Genomic DNA, 27663 nt, shown 5'->3' with positions numbered 1-27663 from the left:
CTTATCTCTGTAAGCCCAAGATCTAGTACAGTATCTGCCACATAGTAGACACTAAATAAAATATTTAATGAATGAATGGCCGTAGCTTGAAATCCAAAAGGAGCCTATATCAAAACTTGAATTTATTTCTCAGAGGGAATGTTAGGGAGACATTCCTTTCCACTCTCTAAGTAGATTTTCTTGGTAACAGAAATTAGAGAATTGGTTTAGATTTTTTAAAAATGAAGCCCTCAAAAATATGGCATGAATGTTGTTTCCCCAGTCATTTATACAATATATTATTTTTCTAAATATCTGTCATAAGTATAGCCTCTCACAGCATATGGATTCTGTGGTTTTTCATATATAGTACTTAGCACAGTGTCTGGCACCTAGAAGACATTATAAAACTGAGGCTCGAAGGACTCAGATAAGTATATAGGATTATTCACACAATTTTAAGGAAAGGCTGGAACAATTAAAGGCTATCAAGCACTCTATGCTGTGTGATCTTTGTGGTAAATAATAAGAAGATGCTCATCCCCTCCTTAGGACTGACTTGGTTTTCTAGGTCGTTATGACAAATAGGAGAATGTTGTGGGTCTCTTTTAGGGCCACGCTTAGTTTAAAGGACACACTTACTTGTGTTTAGTAAACTTAATCTAAATGAAAGTCTTGCCATTATTTCTTGTCCATGACCCCTTTTTATCCCTTTCATATAATGCTTTTATCCCATCAAATTGACAAGGACTTAATAAAAGGTTTTTTGTTGCCTTCAATTTTCATTTCTTTTTCCCTTTTTCCAAATCATCTGTTCACCCTAATTTTATGTTCATTTAATCTCAACCTTTGGAAAATGGATTTTTAGTGATTTTCAGAAGCGATGAATGGGGATTTTATCTACATACCAGTTATAGAATGAAGACTGAAAAACTTACCACAATGTGTTTGGTATCTGTATATTACTATTTTTTCAAAATTAAAAAAATGGTAATATAACTAATAAAATGTAATTAAAGCTATCACATAATTTAAAATAATTTTATTATATATTTTCAGTCAAGTTTAAAAAGGATAATTACCATATGTTTTACAGATATCCTGATTTTTATATTAAATATTGAAATTCATGCTCCAAAAATTTAGGATATAGATCTTCACTCCTCAAGACTCCTTCCTTACTAGAACCAATGAGCTATTTTAACCATGTGATCATTATAGATCCCATTAGAAAAAGAGTTCAAACTAACATAAAAGAGAAACAAGTGTTTGTTGATGAAGTTTTCATTTTAGCACCATAATTCATTGTCCTATACATGTACATTTGTTTTTTAATTGCTTTTCTCTAGGGCCACCTTCAGCTCCTAGGAATGTGGTTTTTAACATCAATGAAACAGCCCTTATTTTGGAATGGAGCCCACCAAGTGACACAGGAGGGAGAAAAGATCTCACATACAGTGTAATCTGTAAGAAATGTGGCTTAGACACCAGCCAGTGTGAGGACTGTGGTGGAGGACTCCGCTTCGTCCCAAGACATACAGGCCTGATCAACAATTCCGTGATAGTACTTGACTTTGTGTCTCACGTGAATTACACCTTTGAAATAGAAGCAATGAATGGAGTTTCTGAGTTGAGTTTTTCTCCCAAGCCATTCACAGCTATTACAGTGACCACGGATCAAGATGGTAAGTCCCACTGCTGTTCTCTCAAAACAGACCCATAATTTCTTTTGATGCATAATATCCCTCATGGGCCTATATTTACTGCAGGTGCAATGAAGTCATATACATTATACACTGCAGAGGTAACACACTGGTTGTTGTTCTTGTTCTTTCCTAAAATTCAGAAAGATATTTTTATGTTACTTCTCAGTAGTATGAATAATAAGATGAAATACTTCCCTCAATGTTTATGTACGCATGTATTTTTTATAATCATATAACAATATATCTTAATGAGTAAGTCCATATTACTTACCAATAGAAGTCAGAAATGAATAAAATGTTATTAAGTGAATTGAATTTCAATTGCCCCACTTATGCTGCCATCCTTTTTTCATGTCAAATAAAGCAAATAGTAAGAATTTTTTAAATTATAATTCATGTCTATATTATAAAAGCATTCCAGCCAGTATATTTGTGATCCACTCTAAGTAGCAGACAAATTTCGAAATGTGTTCAAATGTCATCATCTATGGGGGTTTGTGAAAAGTAGTTAAACTGTTCAGAACTCTGATGAATTCAGCTAAATGTTCTCTTTATAACATCATAGATGTTTACTATAATATAGTCAGGTGCAAACACTCCTATTATTTTTACAAGTATATGCTCTCTTTAATTCCTTCATAACATCATTATATTGCATACCAGGAAACAGGAAAAGCTTCAGAGATTTTTATAAACTCCTTTTGAGAAGTGTTCATAAATTATATGGGCACACAAGTTATTGCCTTATGGTAGAAAATATTGTAAATGAACATGTATATGAGAAAAATTTATAAAGATAAAACTATTCTTATACACTGCATTTGTTTGCTAAGGTAGCCATAACAAATAAGACAGGCTGTGTGGCTTAAGCAACAGACAATTTATTTTCTCGTAGCTTTGCAGGCTAGAAGAATCAAGTTGTCAGCATTGTTGATTTCATTCTGAGGCCTGTGTCCTTGGTTTGTAGGTAGCCATCTTTTCCCTTGTTTTCACAAGGTCAGGTCTGTCCTCTTTATCTCTAATCTCCTAATCGTCTCTTCTTATAAGGACATTAGTCATATTGAATTAGGACCCACTCATATGATCTCATTTTACCTTAATTACTCTTTAAAGACCCCATTTCTAAATGCAATCTCATTCTGAGGTCCTAGGTGTTGTGACTTCAACATATGAATATGTAGAAAGACAATTCAGCATAATATACACAAAGGCAGCATGTGGTGATATTTAAAATAAAATACATTGATTTGAATGTGTTGGAATAATACTCAGCAATAAAAATGAACAAAGTATTGATACACACAACTTGAATAAACCTCAATGGCACTATGCAGAGTGAAAAGCCTATTTCAAAAGGATGCATTCTGTATGAATCCACTCATATAATATTCTTGATATAATGTAATTATAGATATGGAAAACAGGTTAGTGGTTGTCAGGGCTTAGAGATTTGTAGGAGGGCAGTGTGGCTAAGAAGTGGTAGATGGAGGGAGGACTGTGATGATAGTTGTATATCTTGATTATGGTGATAGTTACCTGACGCTACATATGTGATAAATTGACATGTATATGATAAATGTCATGTGCACACACACACACACACACACAGACACACACACACAAGTCTTGTGGATTGGACCAATGTCAATTTCCTAGTGTTCCCAGATATTATACATAAATTCACTTTGCTGATAATCTTCAGAAATGCCTCTAATAAATAAAGCAAAGCCATATAATATTGTACTTTGTATTTACTATGTAATTTTCCTCTTCATTTAGCAAATAGCTCCACATCATAGAATTTGCTTTATGGTTATTCAAAATAGAATTCCTGTTCTCTTTTGTTTTCCTCTTTCCTTTCATATCAACAAAATCTTGTCAAATATACCTTCAACATAAAATAGATGAGAGTTTTCTGTTCCTCTCTGCTTTAGCAGATGATTTCTAAGGTTTTTATTGCTGCAGCCTTAACAAAAAATACAATCTAGTACAACAATTTTTAGCTATAGGGAAAAAAATTTAATTTCTGGACAAAACCAATATGTCACTTTAAATGAAGTAAATATGCTTACATAATTTCATACATACAGCAGCCTTTCATTCTAGGATTACAAAAGAGTATATTTAGTTCACATCTCTGCTTATCAAAAGGATAAAATATAAGTCGTGTTTCACTTTTAAAATGGGATAGTTCATTAAAAGTGTGTTGCTTATGGAAAAAAGATACATATCAAACATAAAATAAGAGATGGTACACATATATTGAAACTATATATTCTAGAAGGATAATATCATTAAGCAATTTGTTCCAATAATTTATCTTTGTTGAATATTAAGAAAAGATTATTGTTAATTTAATTTGATTTTGTTTTACATATAAATATTAAAATAATCAAAGTATATTTCTATTTTATTTGAAAGTACATAAAGGTCCTAAACCAACCAAAATATTGTCACATATATACTAATAAAATATTATGACCAGACTTAAATATTAGCATCTGCTTCCATGTCATAATTTTGAGAGATACCAAGAAGGCCCCCTCTTCTTGTGCCTGAAATTCTGAAGTTAGAGAATCACATCTGTGACAGTGCAGATACTCCAGGTAAGGGTAGTGTTATGAACCAATTCAATCTGTGGATCTATCAGATATCCTTTCCATATCCAAAGGAGTCAGAGTGTAGTGTTGAATTTAAAAAGAATTTATAGAAACTTAATGTTTCAGAACAAACTTCAAACTGATGCCATTTTGTTCCAGATTTAAATGAAATAATTGTATTGCTTCAAATACAGGAAATAATTTGCCATCACTCCACTTGGAGTATCTTTGGGAATTCTCTTTTAACTGATTTAAGAGTCAATTGCCGGGCGCGGTGGCTCAAGCCTGTAATCCCAGCACTTTGGGAGGCCGAGACGGGCGGATCACGAGGTCAGGAGATCGAGACCATCCTGGCTAACATGGTGAAACCCCGTCTCTACTAAAAAATACAAAAAAAAAACTAGCCGGGCGAGGTGGCGGGCGCCTGTAGTCCCAGCTACTCGGGAGGCTGAGGCAGGAGAATGGCGTAAACCCGGGAGGCGGAGCTTGCAGTGAGCTGAGATCCGGCCACTGCACTCCAGCCTGGGAGACAGAGCGAAACTCCGCCTCAAAAAAAAAAAAAAGAGTCAATTGCAAAGATTATCTGATAACACATTACAATTTCATTGGACTGAGAGGACAAGAGTAAAATAGTTTACCTTCTCTATAGGTTACATATTGTTTTTATACAAAAACGCAAAAGTGATAAGTGTTATTCATAAACTTTCAATTTATTTAACATATTTTTAGTGTATTCCTTGTGTATGATAGTGAGCCCTTACGTACTTTAAAGTCTGGTGGGAGGCAGTTAATAAGCAGGTAATTTCACAAATATGTAGTTAGTACTCTAGTAGGTACTGCTAAGGAGAAGCCTAGGGTGCTCTGAAAGCATATATTCTCCAAATCTGGAGGATAAGTTGGGGGGAGCCATCTTACTGAGGAAGTAACGTTTAAATTAAGTTCTGTTCTGAGGGATGAATAGAAAGTGATTAAATAAAATGAGGCTGGAATAAGGGAAATAATTCTGAGTAGAAGGAACCAAGCAAAAGTTGGATAATGGAGGAATTAGAGGCTGATCATATATAAGATAGTGTATCATAGAAGTACAGCAGGATTTGGGGAAGGAGCTAAAGAGTTCATCTAAAATTTGGAAAAATTAATGGGTATCTGCAAATAGCTGAAACAAGTTAAAGAATCAGCCACCTGTCAGAAGATGCTGGAATCTTTCCAGGGCCACAAATAGGGAAAAGAAGTCAGACTAATAACATTGCTCTTGAGGTCATACTTACATGAGTATGGAAAAAATATTAGAGACCAAAAAATATAGACAGTTATATTAATTATTTCATCCTCCTCTTACGTGTGCATATTGTGGAACATGAAGATAGAGATGAAATAAATTGGCCTTGGTTTGCCTTTTCTATCATGTAGTTGACTATATATATTTTTTTCTCATATTTAAGAAATACTAAGAAAACCACATTAAACAAATCTGGCTTAATTGTTTGCTCTGTTTATAATTAAACAAATGTAAAAAAAAGTTTGAAATCACTTAGAACCACTTAGATGTAGTTAGGAGAAACATTCCTTGATTATTCTAAGTCTAGTTTGCTAAATAAGATTATAGAGTTAAAACTATGACTTTCATAATAAGGAATCTTTGCAATACATCTTAATTAACTGACTTCTGCAATTCCTAAGATCTATATTTGCAACCTTCTGTTTTCATAGCTTATGTAAATGGTCTTGAAAGGTGTTTCATTTAGAGAGCAAAACAAGAAAGCAACATGCAGAAGACATTTGATTTTAATCTTCAGTGGATGATAGGAAAACGAAGGTGTGTAGTTCAGTAAAAAGTAATTATTCAGGTTTTAGACAGTAGAGGAAAACGTTAATCATGGATAGTCAACCCGAAACAAATTGTGTTTGTAGATATCCTGACATGTGCAAAAACCTTTAGGGACCATGTTCAAAGTGAAAGACATGGTAAATTACAAACCAATTCTGCTGATATTTGCTAAAGGGTCTTTAAAGCAATTATTGTCAGAACCAAGTTGTCCAATTCATTGGCATCTTAAAAAATACACTCAGCACTCCTATCTCTGCCCTTGAGCGACCATTCTATATAGGCCTGCCTTAGGCTTACACTGTGATTGCAGATTTCATGTATATGCTGTAGCAGGAATAACTAATTAAACCGACACTGAAAATATGTTTAAATCAACAGAAGTCTCTATATATGTACAAATTTGAGATGTCTATTTGGTTTACAGTTCACTGGATTTTGGAAATACAGTCTATCTCAAATGGCAAACTTTCACATGTTGCTGGAGTAAGTAATTAGGGATAGTGTAAACATTCTTCATCTTTATATTTGCATTTTAACGTATTTTATCTTTGAACGTCTCTCACAGTCCTCACTGTGTTTTCAAAAATGCTCACAGCAAATATTCTTTTAAAAACCTATGCAATTCCATCCAAAGTGTAAAAAAAAAAAAAAAAAAAAAAAAAAAAGTGTGAAAGTTTTAAATGCTTGCTTACTAAAAATACATGAAATACAAGCCAGAGGCATGATAAGTTTTATTTTGTTTATTAAAACAAAATAAAAGGCAATAACCTGACTTTAAGAAATATGCTGTATTATTTGTATTTTTCCAAATTTCTTATACATAGGCAAATTATACATTCAAAACCTAGACATATTGAAGTATAAAATATTTCTATCTTCAACAAAAGTGTTGCTCCCCTGAAAAGTGCACTGAATGTTTTATTTATGGAAGAAATGTCAAACTAGCTAATTTTACTAAATCATGACTAGTAATGATTACATAATGATTATGGTGCAGCCAAATATTAAACTATAATCTAGGTGATTGTAAACTTTGTTTACACTCCTAAGAAACACCAAATTATTTCCAAGTCTAGCATCTTTTTGTGGTGTGCATCTTTTGAGTAATTGAATACTATAGAAAAGTGCCTCAGACTTTAGAAATTAGTTTTTTGAGTTAGTTAGCAACTCTGCTCCAATCAGCAGCTGTAGAAATTGAACAACTGTTCTCAGATAGTTGTGTAAAACACTACAGTGTCACTGTCTCACTGGACAATAATCATACATTTTTTAAATAATTTGCCTTTCCAACCAATATATAAGCTTCCTGAGGGCATGGATGATGTATTATTCACTAAGAACATCCTCAATTTACATTGCCTATAACAATAAATCTCTACTGACTGCATTAATAGAGATTGAAGATGGTGTGAGTTAATTTTTCATTTGCTTAATTCATTAAAACATATTTATTGACTGTTTAGTGTCTGCCAGGAACTGTTCTGTGTTCTAGGAATATAGCAATAAAGAGAAAAATAATTAACAGTGTTCTTGCTTTTACAGACACTATACTTTAGTGTTAAGAAGTGATAGGTCCCACGAGGAAGAACTAAACAGAGTAAGTGATTTGAAAATAATGGTTAGCTTTATGCAAGGAAACCAAAAACACCTCTCTAACTTGACACTTGAGCAGATCATGAATTGAAGAGAAACTCTTGTAACTATATAAAAGAAGACTACCACAGGCAATGGATATAAAAAGGGCAAAGCCTTAAATTCAAGCAGGAATATGTCTGGAAAGTAACAAGAAAGTATTATGGCATGTTTATTCTTTAGCATATACTAAATTTCATGTTCACTACATTCTCTGATTGTGTATCTACAACATATTCAACAAAGAATTTTAATCAACACTAAACCATCCTTTAATAGCAACTTTTCTCCATGATCATACATTGCTAAAGAAATGTGTTTGATCCTAAACTTGATTTCGAGCAGTTGGCTTTTAGAGTCGTCAGCTGTTTTCTCTGAGGAATTCTCATTTGCACATTTTGCGGAAAAGGTGACTAAGTATTTTCTTTAGCATAAAATAACAAGACCTTATTGCTGTATTGGTGCCTCTACTACTATATTAACAGTTTTAATGGCATTTATCTGTACAAATTGAAGAACATTCATAGAGATTCTTTAGTAAAATGTTTTAAATCCTGTAAAATTAAACCAGATTAACAGATGTTTAACTAAATTGGAATTAAGTGTGTGCATAATCATGTTCTACATAATCTATAGCTATCATATGATATAAGGTTCTACTTTATGGTTAGGCAAATGTCTAGCAAACTGGCACATTTTCAATATAGTTCTTCGTTTGAAAATGGATGCCAATTTGATTTCATTAACTGAACTTTGCCTACAAAATAAATGAGGTGATTTGGATAACTGATTTATTATGTTTTTAGTATTTAACATTGGAATTTATTTGTGATTTTTTTTTTTTTTTGACCGAGTCTCGCTTTGTCATACCCCAGGCTGGAGTGCAGTGGCATGATCTCGGCTCTCTGCAACCTCTGCCTCCTGGCTTCAGGCAATTCTCTGCCTCAGCCTCCCAAGTAGCTGGGATTGCAGGTGCCTGCCACCGCCCCCAGCTATTTTTTTTTTTTTTTTTTTTATTTAGTAGAGACAGAGTTTCACCATGTTGGTCAGGCTGATCTTGAACTCCCAACCTCATGTTCCACCTGCCTCGGCCTCCCAAAGTACTGAGATTACAGGCATGAGCCACAGCACCTGGCCATTTGTGATATTTTCTAAAAGCCTCTTTGAAGTAAATATCCTTAAGGATTAAAACAGCATTAATGTGTAAAAATAAAACAAAATTATTTTCCAAGTGGACAGATTATTCTGATCATCATTTAAAATGTGATATTTCTTCATACTTAAAAATATTTCAATTGCAAAGATTGAAAAACTAATTGCTGACCTTTTAACCAGACAGAAATTCCACAGACCATCATTAGATGAGTGTTTTTTCTTCCATGTATTCCTCTGCACTTTTCTATTTGGTTTAGCTTCTAAAACAGTCAATCATCTACATAAATAATTTATGATGTCCAGTGAAAAATAAAAATGCAGGACCCTTTGTTCAAAAAGTAGGAAAAGGGAGTCATAAAAGGTACTGAAATACAATGCTCTTTCTTTCAGTGATTTATCTCTCTCAACCTGGCACAATGTTTTTTGTTTGCCATTTAATGTCCCTCTAAGTAAAGAAAAAGTAAAATTTCTAATTATTTGCATTAAAATTTACCATTCATCTTTATATTGCTCACTGACCATTTTAAGTGCATATACAAGAACATTTAACATATGTGAAAACATCAAAATATACAAGTCTTTTTTCTGCAGTTGACCCCACATGCACCTCCTGTTCCCAAGTGTGTCTCAAGTAGTCCGGAACAGAAAAATATCAGCCAGACTCAGGAAGGTCGGGAAGTAAAAGAGAGGGTTCCTTAAAACATAGAGCCTGCCCAGAGAGCGCTCGCTCTGTACCAGGGGTACTTGAGCAGAAAGAATGATGACACTCCCAGGTTCCCAGGGCCCTGCTTCAGGACTGCAGCTGCCTTTGTAACCCACAATGGGAGACCACCGGTGGTCTTCAAATCTCCTCCTTGGTAGGTGAGAGACCTGCTTGCATTAAGACATGAAATCTGCAGAGCAGAAACAGCTACACACACACTCACATACACACACACACACGCGCACACACACATGATGCTCCAGGGTTAGCCGATGCAACCTAGACCCTTTCCATGATGTCCAGATCCCTCACTGGGGAAAATGAACTGGCAACCCAGGAATGTGGTCCTCCCCACACTGAGGTCAATATATTCACCTAACCTAGGCGGACTATGACAGCAATCACAGGGCAGGGGTAGGGATTGGAAGACTGCATGGCTGAGAGTTGGGGAGTGTGCCAGGGAGAACACATCCTGTGGATATGCTAAAGTAGTGGGAGGCTGGACCTATATCCCAGAGCCTAGGCATCGTGCTCCCAGCACATGCTCCATTGCCCCATTTGTATTCACTTTAAAAATATGAGTATAAAGATAAAAATTATTTAGAATTTCAATGGCATTAGCTGAGCATTAAACCCTAAGAGAGCTGTGCATCTGTATGAGCCATGCGTTCGTGAAGCCAGCCTTGAAAACATTTTATAAAATGGTAATGTCATTGTTTTTCAAATTTACCTCTCGGCGTTACTCAGCAAACCAATATAATCAATGATTCTGACACACTAAATATTGAGCTATCTGTTATGTAGTGGGAAATAAAAGATGCATGTATGAGTGTTTGAGACATGATGCTTGTTATGGAGCCGCTAACAGTCTTTTATTCTTTAAGATTTGGAAGTGAAAGTTTAAGTGAAAAAAAACTACATTAAATATATAATATCTGATTCAATATACATTTTCAAGAACTGACTACCTGAAATATTACTTAGTACACAAGCCCTTAAAATATGCATGAAGTAATAAATGATTAAATAGTGATATGACAGGCAGTGAATGTTGACATTTTACTTATTTTTATGAAAGAAAGCCTAGTTGTTTGACCACACATTTATTCTGTTAGGCAGTGAGCAAAGCTTTTACTAATGAAAGATTAAAAACAGAAAAAAAATTGAAAAAGAGTTCCATGATTTGACTAATGCTCTTCTAATTATTTTGACATTCTAATAGATCTAAGGGTGGATTTCAGTTATCAATAATTTTATGCTCTGCTATATATTGTTATACTTAGTCACTTTCAAGATGTGTTCTAAAATATAAAAGTGTTTTTCCCTTGAAATAATTATGATAGAAATTGAAATTATTTGTATTCATTCTTTTATATTGTAATTCAGCTTACATATTTCCTAAATAATCTTTTATTAAAGCAAGTAAATATTATTCCAAGGATGATAGATATATCTATAATATATAAATAGAAATGTGCTTTATGTTCTTTTTCATTTGTTTTTTTACAAAAAATATTTAATCTTCGGCTGACAGTAAATATCTTAAATATGTATTAGTTTTTACTCTATAATGCTCATATGAATGGATGCCCTCCTATTTTAACTTCCTGTTTCAAGGCTTCTTTATATAAATAGTGGATGTTTGGCCATTGTCTATCTACGAGTTGTTCAGATTATATTTTGACCTGTCTATTTATTAGTTATGCCCTGTATTTAAAAATAAAAAATTTATTATTTTTTATAAACATAAATATGTTGATCAGCTCTAGATAGGGATTACACAGATTCCTAGAAATTTGGAATAGGTTTCTCATTCTATTTTTATGAGAATAAATGTTTAATATACTGAGCAGTTTTGAATATTTAAAATCTTTATCTGCTGTTTTTCTTTAGCTGTTTTATAAAATGTGAGATACTTGTATTAAGAGGTAAACAAATGCTATTTGAAATGCAACTTAAATATGTATATATTTATGTGTTTTTCTTTTTTGTTTGTTTTTGAAGCAGAGTCTTGTCCTGTCGCCCAGGCTGGAGTGCAATGGCACGATCTCGGCTCACTGCAACCTCTGCCTCCTAGGTTCAAGCGATTCTCTTGCCTTAACCTCCCAAGTAGCTGGGACTATAGGTGCGTGCCACCACGCCAGGATAATTTTTTGTATTTTTAGTAGAGACGGGGTTTCACCATGTTAGCCATGATGGTCTCGATATCCTGGCCTCGTGATCCACATGCCTCAGCCTCCCAAAATGCTGGGATTACAGGCATGAGCCACTGCACCCGGCTTTAATTATATTTAAATTTAAACTATAAATGATCTGCAAAATTATTTCCTAAAATAAATTATTTTCCACTTTTTGAATTGTATTAACCAAATTTATGCCAGCTTATGTTAGTTTTACATGTATATTATAAGGTAATGGTTTTCACATGCTTGAAATAACCTAAAGAGAATGTAGAGTTACTAGTCAGGAGGCAAGACGCACATATGCCCTTCTCAAATAAATATTATTTTTATCCTATTTCAAAGATCTCTAAGAAATATTTTTAATCCCCTTGTATCTTTCAACTGACTCTTTAAAGATGGTCTTCCCGAAATATCTCACCTAAAATCTTCTTGTAACTAGCAGAAATGTTAGTTTATTTAAGAGGAAAACAGAAAAAATAAATTGCACTTCAGAAGATAGAAGGTCACCATCCCCTGAATCATCACTCTTCATAGATAGGAAGACCATCAGTAGAACATTCTAGTTAGATCATTACTACTTATTTCCAATTTGCAAGTTTATCATCGCCAACCACCTTCTTTCACTGTTCTACAATTCTGTATTTTTGGTAGAATGAAGAAGTGTCCTTCATGAATGTTCACAAATCTTTAAGGGGCCACAAAGGAGTGACAATATATCAGACTAAGAATTTTTCCAGAGATACATCTGGGATGTACATCTGGGATATGTGTATGTATATGTGTGTGTGTGTGTGTGTGTGTGTGTGTTTTCAAAATAACCTGAAAGCCTCTCAGTTATTCTCTCAACTGAGTGCTATGAAAACGTTAGTTTCCAGAGGAGAAGACTCATCTCCAAAATAAGAATGAGATTCACTTCTGTGAAGAAAGTCATTGGTAGCTTGATGGGGATGGCATTGAATCTATAAATTACCTTGGGCAGTATGGCCATTTTTACGATATTGATTCTTCTTATCCATGAGCATGGTATGTTCTTCCATTTGTTTGTGTCCTCTTTTATTTCACTGAGCAGTGGTTTTCTTCACAGAATTGGAAAAAAACTGCTTTAACGTTCATATGGAACCAAAAAAGAGCCCCCATTGACAAGACAATACTAAGTCAAAAGAACAAAGCTGGTGACATCACGCTACCTGACTTCAAACTATACTACGAGGCTACAGTAACCAAAACAGCATGGTACTGGTACCAAAACAGAGATATAGACCAATGGAACAGAACAGAGTCCTCAGAAATAATACCACACATCTACAGCCATCTGATCTTTGACAAACACGAGAAAAACAAGAAGTGGGGAAAGGATTCCCTATTTAATAAATGGTGCTGGGAAAATTGGCTAGCCATAAGTAGAAAGCTGAAACTGGATCCTTTCCTTACTCCTTATACGAAAATTAATTCAAGATGGATTAGAGACTTAAATGTTAGACCTAATACCATAAAAACACTAGAAGAAAACCTAGGTAATACCATTCAGGACATAGGCATGGGCAAGGACTTCATGTCTAAAACACCAAAAACAATGGCAACAAAAGCCAAAATTGACAAATGGGATCTAATTAAACTAAAGAGCTTCTGCACAGCAAAAGAAACTACCATCAGAGGGAACACGCAACCTACAGAATGGGAGAAAATTTTTGCAATCTACTCATCTGACAAAGGGCTAATATCCAGAACCTACAAAGAACTCAAACAAATTTACAAGAAAAAAACAACCCCATCAAAAAGTGGGCAAAGGATATGAACAGACATTTCTCAAAAGAAGACATGCATATAGCCAACAGACACATGAAAAAATGCTCATCATCACTGGCCATCAGAGAAATGCAAATCAAAACCACAGTGAGATACCATCTCACACCAGTTAGAATGGCGATCATTAAAAAGTCAGGAAACAACAGGTGCTGGAGAGGATGTGGAGAAATAGGAACACTTTTACACTGTTGGTGGGATTGTAAACTAGTTCAACCATTATGGAAAACAGTATGGCGATTCCTCAAGGATCTAGAACTAGAAATACCATATGACCCAGCCATCCCATTACTGGGTATATACCCAAAGGAATATAAATCATGCTGCTATAAAGACACATGCACACGTATGTTTACTGTGGCACTATTCACAAAAGCAAAGACTTGGAATCAACCCAAATGTCCATCAGTGACAGACTGGATTAAGAAAATGTGGCACATATACACCATGGAATACTATGCAGCCATAAAAAAGGATGAGTTTGTGTCCTTTGTAGGGACATGGATGCAGCTGGAAACCATCATTCTCAGCAAACTATCACAAGAACAGAAAACCAAACACTGCATGTTCTCACTCATAGGTGGGGATTGAACAATGAGATCACTTGGACTGGGGAAGGGGAACATCACACACTGGGGCCTATTATGGGGAGTGGGGAGAGGGGAGGGATGGCACTGGGAGTTATACCTGATGTAAATGACGAGTTGATGGGTTCTGACAAGTTGATGGGTGCAGCACACCAACATGGCACAGGTATACATATGTAACAAACCTGCACGTTGTGCACATGTACCCTAGAACTTAAAGTAAAATAATAAAAAATAATAATAATAAAAGAATGAGATTCACAAAATTAAGGGGACTTCTTCAAAATCGGAGTGCTTTCACCGTGTTCATTCTGGCGGCAGTAATGTTTCTTCCAGGGAATATTCAGCAAAGGGAAAAAGAAAGCCACTATCACAAATAATGTGCAGGTCGTGGTGATGAATAAATTTTGAGTTTTATTTTTCTTTTATCATTCAAACCCTTAACATTTGCAACTCAAACCCTCAAAATAGGGATGTCTTTATTCCGTAAAATCTATGCCTTTTTAAACATTTATTTTTGTAAAATCCATAAAATGAAATCTATGCTAAAATACTACAGGGTGGTATAGCTTCTTTTGTATGTCTAAGCTAAACCTAATGCAGACATGCTAAAAACATATAACACATTTTGAAAGACTCAAATAATTAGCACTTTAAATGTAGCATAAATAAAAATAAAGAGATTTTTTGCTTATGTCAAATTTTAACAGCATAAAGTGAAGATAAAGTCGTAGCAGTTTATGTTAAAATCTCATTAGACACTATTGCCTTAAATTATTGAAGTAATAAAACTATAAAAGTAGATTCCTAGTAAATGACATGCCATATAATTTATCACTATTCTAAAAGTAGATATTAGATGTAGCCAAATTATGAAAACTCGTTTAGTTCTTTGTTAAATAAAATTTTAAAAATACATTTAATACAATGTAATTTTTGTCATCCATTTTCAAAATAAAAGAAGAATACATAATGATGGATGAAATGCAGAAAAATAATCAAATTGCATTAGGTTTCTGAAGTCCTTATGATATGGTCTCTTTCCTCATTTATGAAGATTTAAAGTTTTAATGACCCGTCAAATCAGAGAGCCTCATTCTTCTACTGCAGTCTAGAACTGCATGTCATTCTCTAAACTTTTCACAATGAATGTTTCATTGCTTTATTTCTCTATTAATTTTAACTTTATTCTGTATTTTCGTATTTTTTTTAATGTTCCCTCTCTGGTGTCTCACAGTTGGTCTCTGCCTTGAGCGGAAGGAATGAACTAATATATCTACCTTCATGTGACTTTTTACCTGATGATGGTTCATCGAGGTGTAAGAAATGCCACAGACAGAGTATGGGAAGAGTTATCCTTTATTTGACATAAATTTGGCCAATAGGGACCTGATTCTCAGGAAAAGTATAATTTTTAAGGTCAAAAGTGCAAAATCATTGTTGCCTATTTATTCAACAACTAGGAAGACTAATTACGTTTAGGATTTAAGCTAGCCAAACACTCAGATTGTACACTGTCTAAACTTAACACAGATATGGCAAACGAATGGTATTGCTGTACTGTATTTTGCACTAAAAAGCTTTATTTATTTTTAATATTCGTTTTTCAGTAACTAATCATTTTTCTCACGGTTGCATTTCTTCATTGAAATTTTACTTAGTTTTCTATTTAAAAGTTTTCTTAGGAGATGTGGTGGCAGGTTTCCATAATACTTGACAAAAATTCAGGGTGTTGTGTTTATATAGTGAAATGTCATTTGCTGCTAGGATAATGTAGTTGTTACATAAATATAAAATATAGTGCTGCTCCATTTGGATATGGAAACTTTTTAACATGGATTCTCATCCAGGCATGTCTCCTTAAAACGTGGGACGTATATTTAATCAAAATCAACTAGTGAATAATTAGCTTATATATCAGAAATTATTTGTGTTTCCTATGAGAGCATAAAAAGTTTCTGATTAAAGAAACTGAAGAGATAGTCTTGAAATAAGTCCTTACCACACAAAGAGATTTAATATAGGATAAAGAATATATCTCAAAGTAATGAGAAAGTACATCAGTGAATAAAATTTGTTGAGGGAAAGCTATTATTTAGAATACTCCAAATCAAATCATTAACTAGGAAAATACCCTAAAACAAATTTTAAATGTTCAAACAGATATGGTAAAAATAAAATCTTAAGAAGAGGTGCATATAGGTGTGAATATAAATAATGATCAGAGAAGTTATAAAAAATTGCAAAGCAAAAAACACGTGGCTCTAATGGAAATTTCATACATCACAATTTATTATAAACAAAATGAAAATAAAGGGTAAGGTGGGGAAAATTTTTGTCATGAATAGACCATGGTAAAAATTGGCAAAAGACAAGAGTGATCAATTCTCAGAAAAAAGGCAATTGCCTAATATGCATTACAAAAAAACTTCACTCTTGCTGCAAATCAGAGAAATGCAAATTAAAACAGTAATGGTAGGCAATGTTCTTCTCATCAAATTGGACTCGTTGATTTTTCTTTGGAAAATGGCAATGCTCTGATTCCTTAGCGTATGATTTGGTCAAAATCTTCCTATCACTGTAGGAGTAACTATAAAACTACATGGTATTGTGTATCTAGCACTTTAAAATTATTATACTCTCTAAATCTACTACTAGGCATTGTCAGTTTTTAGGAAAGATAATACGGGTAGAAAAACTGCATGTGTATAGAAAAATGTATCATTTATAACAGGGAAGGGTATAAATATCCTAAATGACCGACAGTAAACAATAAATAAAATGTACTATGTCTGTGAGATGGAATGACAAGTCTAGTGAATGAGAATAATGTTTACAATATTGTGTAAAGTGTAGCAGGATTAGAAACCCTATATACACTGTTACCCCAGTTATGTGACAATTGATGTACATACATGGATACATGGTCATAAGGAAATGAATATTAAATTTATGAAGTGTTACCAATATTTTTCTCTGTGTGGTGTGTTTATGGTTGACTATTTCTGTAAAATTATTTGCAAAGTCCTTTATGATCTGATCTTGCTTATCCTTTCATAACTCCTTATATTTACCCTATCACAGTGTGTAACTGTACTCTGCATTTCAATTGCATGTCAATATTTTCTACTGGACAGTCAACAAATGTTAATATCTCCATGGTCTACCATAGCACCTGTCACATAAAATCTGTGCATTAAATATTTGCTAAATAAATTTGTGATTGTGTGTGAGTATATATACATACATACATATACACACAGACACACACACAGAATGTCTATTATACTCACAGTGGAACTTTTTAAAATTTCAATGTTTTGATACTTTTGCCCCTTGGTGGTAAAGTGCTCACTCAGGACATCAACAATAAGCATTCTGTTTATAGATTCAACATCCTGGAACAGACTTACAGAAGGTATTGTGTTCAGTTGTACAAACCTAAGCATGAACGCCCAGAAAATATACAAGAAAGATTATTTTCTGTGTGCTTTTATGAATCTCTCAGGCCCCAAATTTTATATCCTGTTTACATAGTTTAGTCTGCTATTTACCATCTGCATACTCGTGAATTTATAACTCATAATTACATTATTTTTTTCCTGTTGAAATGACCAGTAGTGTAGTCATGTATAGAGGTGGGAAACAGCTGGTCAAAATCTGATCAACTCTGTGTTCTGGTCCCTAAACTGTTACTATCCAGCTGTGTAAATTCAGTGAAGTTATTTAATCTCTCCGGACCTCAGATTCTGCATCTACAGAATAAGTATCTTGCATGAGATAACATGATGAGCAAGCAAATAGTAACTGTGTAGTCTCTTCATATTTGCAATCAAAATTCTACATCATTCTAAAGACTTTATCTAAACAGAAATAAGAAAATGAATGTTTATAAATATGCAAGAACTTTTCCACACCTGCACTAAAAGGACACCTCTTTTAAAAATCCTATTTTAACTTTTCATACATACAGGTCCTGCTGGAGGCTCGACATTGTAATATTTTGAGGTATTCTTGAAATTTTGCTATAGTGACTTAAAGTTGTGCTGTTGTTTTTAGAAGGTAAACAAGTATCTCAGTAGTTTCCTCCCATATTAAAGTCTGTATCCTTTTATTCAGAAGAAAATAAAAATCCTTATAGTTTTTGAAAAATAAAAAATACACTACATTTAAAACCTCGCTATATCTGGTTCAAGTTGGCATTTGAAAAAAAAACTATGTGAATAGAAATAATTTTAATTCTTGAGGCATAACAATATCTTCTCTGCATTTCTTTTTTTTTTTTTTACAATCCACTCTGTCCCTTTCACCCTTATCATTTTTTTGTTTGTTTACCATTTTTTTATCACAAATGTATTTCTCAAGATTGTGCCTAAGGAAGTTTCTTCAAAATGATTTAGGTGTATTCTTCATTTCATCACTTAATTCGACGATGCAATACTTTCCAAATAGAATTTTGTCTTTTGACAATATAATGTAAGCTCCATGAGAGATGGATTTTTCTCAATGTATTTTATTGTGTTGCTCACTCTATTCCTGGAGCTTCGAATAGTATGACATATAAAGTTGACGCTCAGCAAATGTTTGTTTAATAAACTGAGGAGCAAGCAATTATTAAGCCATAATGCATGAGTACTCTGTGCTGTCATACAGTAGAAGTAAGAAAGGAAGAGGTGGTGTTTTCCAACTCAAATGCTTTACTTACTCTAATTGAGAAGACAAGGTTAGCAGACCAAAAATGCTAGTGAAAAAAAAAGTATACTTTTTTTTTTTTTTTTGGAGACAGGGTCTCCCTCTGTTGCCCAGGCTGGAGTGCAGTGGCACAATCTCAGCTCACTGCAACCTCTGCCTCCTGGATTCAAGCGATTCTTCCACCTCAGCCTCCTCAGTAGCTGGGATTACAGGCACATGCCACCACACCCGGCTAATTTTTGTATTTTCAGTAGAGATAGGGTTTCACCAAATTTGTCAGGCTGGTCTGGAACTCCCAACCTCAGGTTATCCGCCCACCTCAGCCTCCCAAAGTGCTGGGATTACAGGTGTGAGCCACCGCGCCCAGCCAGAAAGTATATCTTAAGTAACGTGTTAAATTATAAGATACAAATTGTAAATGCTTTACTTTAGAGGAGGAAAGAAAAGCGTAACTAAGCTGGAACAATTCTTGGAGGAGCTTTACCCTAAAGGAAGAATAGCATTTGGGTTGCCCTAACAGAGTGTGGAGACTTGGGATCATAAAGTCAGACAGGAAGAACAAATTTTCACAAGTTGTTTCTGTCAGGGTTATAGAAAAGTCAAATTCTTCATGTCCATATCTGAAGAAGCCTTCACTAAGTCAAGATTTACACCACAGTCAGACTTTGATAAGAAAGTTATAGAATCATGCTCATTCACTTTAGGAGACAATCTGCCCACAGAATTATAAGCTAGGTCTAGTAGCAATGTTATATTCTGCTTCCTTGAATATGAGCAATGTTGGATAGAGTTTTGAATATCAAAGGTGAGATTTCCCAGTAGGATAAGCTTGCTTTTGGGGATTGTTCTTTTAAGGAAGACTTAGCAAAAATAGTTTTCATCTGGGAGCAAATTTACATGGCACTGTTACAAGATGCACAGTTTTGATCTTGATTTATAAATAGCCATTAGGGTAGAATACTGGTTGTCTTCCCACAGCAACATCTCTGAGCATGAAGCACTTTTTGGTCAAGCCCCTAGGATTTATCTGCAGGGCATTCAGTTATAAAACCGTTTTTCATCGATCTCAGCTGTTGAGAACTTAACTGTAGCTTATTTTCACTTTGATTTTGAAATCCATAAATGCCATTCACAGCATTTAAGAACTAAAATCATTGGCACAGGAATTTAAATGAAGAGTGATAAATCAAGGCTGCCAGTGGCTACTGCCTCAGCCAGATGCAAACACCACAATCACAGTGTTTAATAGCTTTGCACGCCTAATTTCAAATTAAGTGTGACAAATTAGGCAGGAAGTTAATTACTATCTTGAAACAAATAGTCTAATTAGTTGATTGGGAAGGGCATCATAAAGCTGTGTTTTACCTAAACAGGATACCCAGAGGAAATATTAGAAAATAGAGATGTACAAATAACGATTAGTTCAGGTTAAAAACAAAGCAGGGCTGGGGGTGGGCAGCATTTATTATGTGACTAGTTGGATGAATCCAGGTATATGAAAAAGGACTTCCCTCTAAGAACAGCTTTTCTAGTCTAAGAAAACAAGGAAGTAAATGGACAGATTCATTAGATTCTTGGTACCTATATGGTAGATGAGGTGAGAGGTTTGAGAGTCAAATACACCATATCTCTACCACTGTTGGCCAGACACTAGAATGCCTGTCAACTCTTCCCATGGCTAATGTGCTAAAATGGACAATTACACATCAAGTTATGGCAGATATGCTAAAATGAATAATTACACATAATGTGACCTTAAAAACCTGGAGATGTTATACATCACAAATTTTTTTAACTTGTCTCTCATTTGTTTTTCTCTGTTTATACTCCTGGCTCCTATTGTCTTTAGACATTTATAGGACAACAACTTTTTCTTTAAGTGACTTCCTACTTGACCTAATGATTTTTAGTGGTGTTGGAGGGAATGTTTCAAGAAAGAACCTGTCCTTTGGAGTTCAAATTAATTTAAAGAAAGATGTGGTGCAACCTTCATTCAATGGGATCAAGTCCCAAAGCACTTAATTGTCAGATACTCTTCCAAGACTTTATTTATATTAAATCATTAAACATACCAACCCAATGACTTGCTACTATTGACATTTTCCAGATGAGGAAACAGGCACAGCCAGACTAAATAAAATGTCAAGATTACATAGTTAACACATGGACAAACTAGAATTTGTAAGCAAGAAATCTGGGTCCAGAGAGTGAACTCTTAACCATTAGGACATTTTGAGACCTGGACCTAGGGAGAGCCATAGTTCTTAGTTATAAAACCCTTGTTATTTAGTCATAAGTTACTCAAACCATTCTTCTTGCTTCTCTACTTATTGCTAGCCAGAAACATACTCTCATCAAAAAATAAATAATGAAAAGATTAAGATAGCTTTTAGCAGACTCTTTAGAAAATATGATGAGCCATCACAGTAAATATATGTACTACTGGTGGCTTCTTAGCTATCCTTGGAGTGCACGAGCTTTTCTAGTCTCTCGCCGCAATGTCTTGCCTAAATTGGAACAGGCTATAAATTGAAGGAGGATATTGAAACTCTAAATTACCCTCTGTCTTTATAAAGAAAAAAAAAATGGCCTTTGTTCTTTCATTATATTTGATCTTGATCTTGAAATAAGTATTTTTGCTATGCATCAATATTTGTATGTTTATAATAGGACACATTTTATAAATGTAAAGGGAAAGTTAAGTTAAAAGATATATTTAATCAAGGAAAACTTCAAATTTAGAATGAATATATTCCCTGGTAAACCTCTACACGTGCATATATTTTGTCAATTACAAAGGGAATATATGCCCAGTCAATCTCGTGTTCTTTGCAGTTGCCCAAATACTCCAGACACATTCCTGCCACAAGACTTTTTGTTACTTCTTTGAGGTCTTTGCTCAAAATCGTACTTTGACAAAGAAATGTTCCATGGCCATTTTATTAAAAACTAGAATTTTTCATATCTACCACTAACTTCATTCTGTGCCTTCCTTTTTTTAAAATATTATTATATGCCAACTTACTTATATGTTTATTTTCTGTCTCCCATCAATTTTAATGTGTGCTCCACGTATGAAGGACTTCTGCCATGTTTATTTGCTATATTCCCTGTGCCTACAATAAAACTTGGCTCATTCTAGGCACCCAGTACCAATTTGTTGAATATGTGAATGCATGAACAGTTGAATAAGTGAATATTCCTTGAAAGTCATGGTTTCATGAAAATAATGTATTAGCCACTTTCTAACTAGATGATCTAAATATCTATAATTTAGACTTTATAAAAATCTATAGTAAAACTAGCTATAAATGTCAAATATCTCTTTGGACATTTTACTGTAGTCAATTATTAAAATACTCTGTATAATTAGCATTTTTTATAAAAGGTGATGTTAACTGCTAAGCAGAATCAATATTGATTAACCATACCTACAGTATAATCTGGTTTATAGATATGCTTCTGGGGAAGGCATAGTTATTTTAAAGGAGAAGTGTTTAAAAATGTTGTCATAGCTTATTTAAATAATTCTTACTTTTTTATTAGAAATAAATTCATTGATATATTCTCAGAGCCTAGTACAGTGCCTGCCACCCAGAAGGTATTCATATATATTTGTTCAAAAAAGGAATATATGATTAAATAAAGGAATGCACTTTAAATTTTCATGAATTTTTTTACAAAATGCCTTCCGATTAAAGGGATGCGCACGCACACACACACACACACACACACCCCCGTAGGCAAATAAGGTTTGCAAACCAACACACAATGCAAGTACTTACTTTTCGTATAATAATATAATAAAATATACAATCATATAAGCAAGGTGTTGTACTTAGGAAATAGTTTCAATAAAGAATCTAATAATTTAAATTTATGTATTAATACGCTTATGAAAGTTTAGAATAAAAATATTTTTAAATCACAGAACTTTGCATGCTTATATCAAAGCTGTTTTGTAAGTTATACCATCTTTTGTTATAATTGTAATATGTGAAGTTAAAAGAAGAAAAATAAGGTGAGGTGTGCGTTGTTAGAGAGGAGAGTATACTGTGTGGCAGGTAAACATGAGACCAAAGGTCTGTGGCTCCTGGTTTTTGTTCTAATTCTGTTCACAAATTTGGGTGAATTTGGACATCATTGTAGTTTTCTGTACCAATACTATTTATTGACATAAACGGAGCAGTTTCAATATTAATTTAATATAAGAATAATGAAGATTTGATAAAGATGCCAGATCTCTGCATGCGTCGCCCTAAAATCTAACTTTTTTCTGTAAAGAGCAAGATAGTAAATATTTTTGGCTGTGCAGGTTATACATTTTCTGTCAGACTACTCAACTCTTTCCTTGTACTATGAAAGTGTTACAGGATCTTTGGGGTGTCGCTTTCCTGGCCGGAAACCTCTGTGGCCTGTGGTGCCTTTGCCCAAGTTTTGCTCGGGCCCGCTAGGCTCATTCCGTCCGCTCACCCTGGCTGGCTTCCCTTGGCTCATGCTACCAGCATGGATCCCATGCCTCCAAGGGAGAATGCAAGTCAGGCGTGCAGTGGGAAGGAGTGTGTGTGTGAGCGTGGGGTCCGGCCATTGCGCACAGCGGGACATGCTGGCTGCTTCCAGGGGGCGGGCGGCGCCAGGTTGCCGGCACGGGCGGCGCCAGGTTGCCGGCACGGGCGGCGCCAGGTTGCCGGCACGGGCACTAGTTCTCTGTAAAGCTGACACTGTACCAGGTGCACTGCATGTAGCTCCTCCACCTGGCAGCAGGGAATGTGGTGATGCATGGAAACTTGGAGACATCAGAAACTGCAGGAACCCAAAGAGGGAGTCACAGCCCTGGATTGGGAAGCTCCCAGGTCTAGACTCCTCGAAGGTCCACAGCTCTTCTCTCCTCTTCGTCCACAATATGGTGAGCAAGGGGCTTGTTTCAGTCCTGTTTGTGATACAGCTCTTTTAGCCTGGCCATTTGGTGGGCCCCAAATTATTGCGCTGTAACTAGGAAGAATGAGATACACAGAAAAATGGAGGATGAGCAAGGCAACGAGTAGCTTTATTGAGCATTAGAACAGCTCTGAGGAGACACACAGTGGGAAGCTCCTCTCCATAGCCAGGGTGTCCCCGTAGCCTGGTGTCCCTGTCCTAGCAGGGCTAGGAGCTGAACATTTCATCGAGACACCCTGGCTATGGAGAGGAGGGTTGTTCCTCTCTGCTCGGCAGGTCATCCCCCGAAGAGTGTTCAGGTCTCAGCAGAGAGCCTAGCTCCTCTCTGCTAGGCATGTCCCAACGAGTGTTCAGTTCTCATCAGAGGGTAGCTCCTCTCCCCAGCTGATCATTCTGACAATTGTTAAGCTATACAGCAGAGAGGTTAGTTCCTCTCTGAAGCTGGTCACCCTGTCGTCTGCTCTGCTCTGGCTAAGCCTGGGGCTTTTATGGGCCTCAGAGGGAAGGAAGTGGGCACCAATTCATCCATGGGCAGCCATGAGTGGGCCCAGAAAAAGTACCACAAGTTCCCACTCTGGTCCACGGAACTGGCAGTGCGCCCTGGCTTGAAGGTGGAGCCTCACTGGGGACCCTCAACCTTTGCCCAGGAGCTTGTCTGCCTCCTGCCGTCCTCCATGGCTCCCAGGCTGCTAGCGCCAAGGGGAACCTGCAGGCCAGCATGGAGCCGCTCTCACTGCCCCACCATCGGCTTCTCCCTCGGCACTCGTCGGTGCCCCAAATCCAGAGGGGTCCGAGGTGGCGAGGGGCTGGTGTGTCAGCACTGCCCCAAGAAGGCACATATCCGGCAGGACTGTGACAGCGCCTGGGCTCAGCCCCAGCCCTCCTGCTCTGAGATTGGAGCGGGGACCAGGAGTAAGGAGATGCCGGGCAGCAGGAGCAGACACTCCCGAGCCTGCAGGGGCAGGGGGGGCCTTCCCAGGACCCCGAGGGTGCAGAACACAGTGATGCCCGGGTCCTCCACCTGGGAGGGTGGTGCTATCATCCACTTTGTGAAGTGTGCAGGCAGCCCCAGCCGCGGTTCCCTGCAGCCTGTGATGGGGTTCCCACCGCTGCCACTGCTGCTCCTACTCCTGCCACCACCTCTAGTGCCCTGTTGCAGCCGGCGCAATGGCAGCAGCCGCTCTGGATGGCCCACTGCTGCCTTCAAAGGTAGCCCTAGACTACATAAATGAGTGAACCTGCTTGTGTTCCAATAAAACTTTATTTACAAAAGCAGGCAGTGGGCTGGATTTGTCCCATGGGCTGTAGTTTACCACCCCCTGACCAAGATGATAACACCTTATGTTCTTAAGTAATTGGATGCTTTTGGTTAATATGGCCATAACTTAAAAACTAAAGAAAAGAAAAGGAAAGATTCTCCAAAGACCTACATGTTTTCTTCATTTAGAAATAAACATTTTGAAATGGGTAGCTGGTAATTTTATTTTTAAACCATCTTAAAGAGACCTGAGCATTTAAGGCTTTTAGACTTCATAAAATAATGTGAGGCATTGTGAATCTTAACTAATGTGAAAATGGAAGTATGGTCCATTTTTAGGTACATGCATACATAAAATAACGTGATTCAATTAAATTTTAATATAACCTAAACAAAATTCTCTCAACTAGCAGGGGAAAGGTCAGAATTTATTACATTTTTCCAGTTCACTGTATTCTAATCTCCATTTTAGGACGAGCAATACAAAACTGAATTAAATGTAATGGTGACAAGTAAAATGCTAATGTTTCTAATTAAGTTATTTTCACATGAGCATGATTTAAAAAGGGTCTCATGTTTGAAAAAAGAAAATAAATTCGGGCTTACAAAAAATTTACTACCACTAGCCCAGACGACTGATCCCAGTTTTGTAGCTTTCACTTCGTTTGATTGTTGCTTGAAAACTTTGTAAATCCAATACAAAAGTATTGTCTTGGCAAAAGCCTGGGTAGATTGGTAAAATACTACAGAATAGTAATATTTCACTGATTTGAGCCATCAAGATAGACAAGATGGAACCTTATCCATATGTCATTTTTTGTAACCTTGTCTTGATGAACTGCATAAACCCCTGGAAAGCTAGTAAAGGATGAGCTAAAAGGGTGATACAAATATAATACAAAAAAAGTGAGAATTAGGAATTTGACATTTTGCTTTTTTTTTTTTAAAGGTGGGCCTGTAAATAAGCATTTTACCAGAAGTTTCCATGAGATAATTTGCATTTAGATAAGCTAATTTATGTATAAGGTCTGTTTATGCTCTACTCTCCATTAGAAATAATAGGAATTAAGGGGCATAGTCACCAAATAGAATCAGAGATGGAACTATTGAGATCTGTAGCCAATGTTTTATAACCACACCAGTTTGTTATTTTAATGTTGAAATGTGAGTTTAATCTGCTTTTTAAGTGAAGATTAGTTGCCTACACTTTTTGTTATATCGGCTTGCTTATTCAACTTGTTTATGGGTTTCTATACCTGTGAACATTCTGCTGAGTGGAAACATTAACGAACTGTTTCAAAAGCCACTTAAACACACCTAGTATGTTTTCTCTCTTATTTCTCTTATTATTTTTTTCAATGGGTCTCTCTTGGTGGGAAATCTCTTAATGCTTTTTCTGAACACAGATGCATCGGTGCTTTGTGGTCTGAGATACATTCTTGCACCCACTAAAATAGAAAACTATAATCCAATTTAATATCTGCTTTCATAATGCTTGTCAGAGTCCACCCCTATTAGAATAATAGTTTAAGATCAATAGAAAGGAAGGAAGGAAATAAAACAAAAATATTATTCACCACGTCTTTCCTGAGGGTGCAGTATGTGTCACGTAAAAGTCCTTCAAATAAATACTGGTTGACTGACTAAAGGAATGAATGCATAAATGAAAAAAATCTTGTGTTTATATTTACTATCTCTTTCCATTTTATATTTTAAATTTGAAGTTCACTTACTTTAGCCTGGGAAGTTTTGTTTTGATTTTCCTCTTCTGACACAAATGGAAGATAGTTACTTAAGTGTAAAAAATCACCGAACATAAAAGCACAGTGGGATAGGGTTCAATTGGGGGAATTCTAGCCCCAAGAAGGAGCTGGGGCTAGATTTCTTCTTTACTCTTTTAACTAGAATAAATACCCTATCCTTGTCTTTGTTTCCTGAGCAATAGAGACATTTCCACAGAATTATGTCTGAAAATGCATGACGAGATAAAGATGAGTAACTTTCTACCAGTTAGCAATGCAATTGGCTAAAAGTAACAATAAACCTGATTAAGACTTCCTTGAATATAGAAGAGTTTATTGTTCTCTTAAGAACAAAGGTAGGGTCTTTCTGGAGATGGTTGAACTATTCAGTGATAATTTAGGGATCTGGGATCCTTCTGTATATCTGATTCATCATACAAACAGTGTGGGCTTAGTTTTTTCCTGATTGCAAAGATGCCAGCTACACCTGCAGGCAGCATATCTGTTTGCAAGACAGAGAAAAGGATGCATAGTTAAACTGCAATACCAGTTCTTCTGTCTCCTTTCATTAGGAAAGAAAAAACTTTTATCAAACTATAACCAGCAAACTTCTGCTTAGATTCTATTTGTTAGAATTTGGCCCCATAGTTATCTCTAACTGCAAGGCAGGCTAGAAAATCAAGTTTGGTGCATTTCAATCACTTTAGCATAAAAGGTCAACAGAAAACAACAATGGGCGTTGAATAAGCTGACCTATAGTGCCTGTCACAATAATCTTTAGCAAATTTGTTAATTTAACTATTTAAAAGAGATTCTAAGAAAATTTATCAATATGAATATTTAAATGAGTTGTAAAA

At 35.5% G+C, this 27663-nt stretch overlaps 1 protein-coding gene across 9 annotated transcripts in view; it reads left to right on the top strand.

Annotated features, from left to right (window-relative positions):
- LOC105477433 (EPH receptor A6) overlaps window positions 1-27663 on the top strand; it is a 950680-nt gene that overhangs the window by 425627 nt on the left and 497390 nt on the right. For 7 of the 9 annotated variants that reach the window (XM_011733921.3, XM_011733919.3, XM_011733928.3 and 4 more), the window contains one exon: window positions 1329-1664. The exons of 1 other annotated variant lie outside the window; for it this stretch is intronic. In XM_011733921.3, coding sequence (XP_011732223.2) covers window positions 1329-1664 — 336 coding nt within the window. Of the gene's footprint in view, window positions 1-1328; window positions 1665-23562; window positions 23775-27663 lie in introns of those variants that run through there. One more of the 9 variants, XM_011733926.3, reaches the window with a different exon arrangement.

Source organism: Macaca nemestrina, chromosome 2 (genome assembly GCF_043159975.1).
Source record: "Macaca nemestrina isolate mMacNem1 chromosome 2, mMacNem.hap1, whole genome shotgun sequence".
Lineage (NCBI taxonomy): Eukaryota > Metazoa > Chordata > Mammalia > Primates > Cercopithecidae > Macaca > Macaca nemestrina.
Note: the sequence above shows the minus strand (reverse complement) of the source record. Positions and strands in the feature narration are given on the sequence as shown.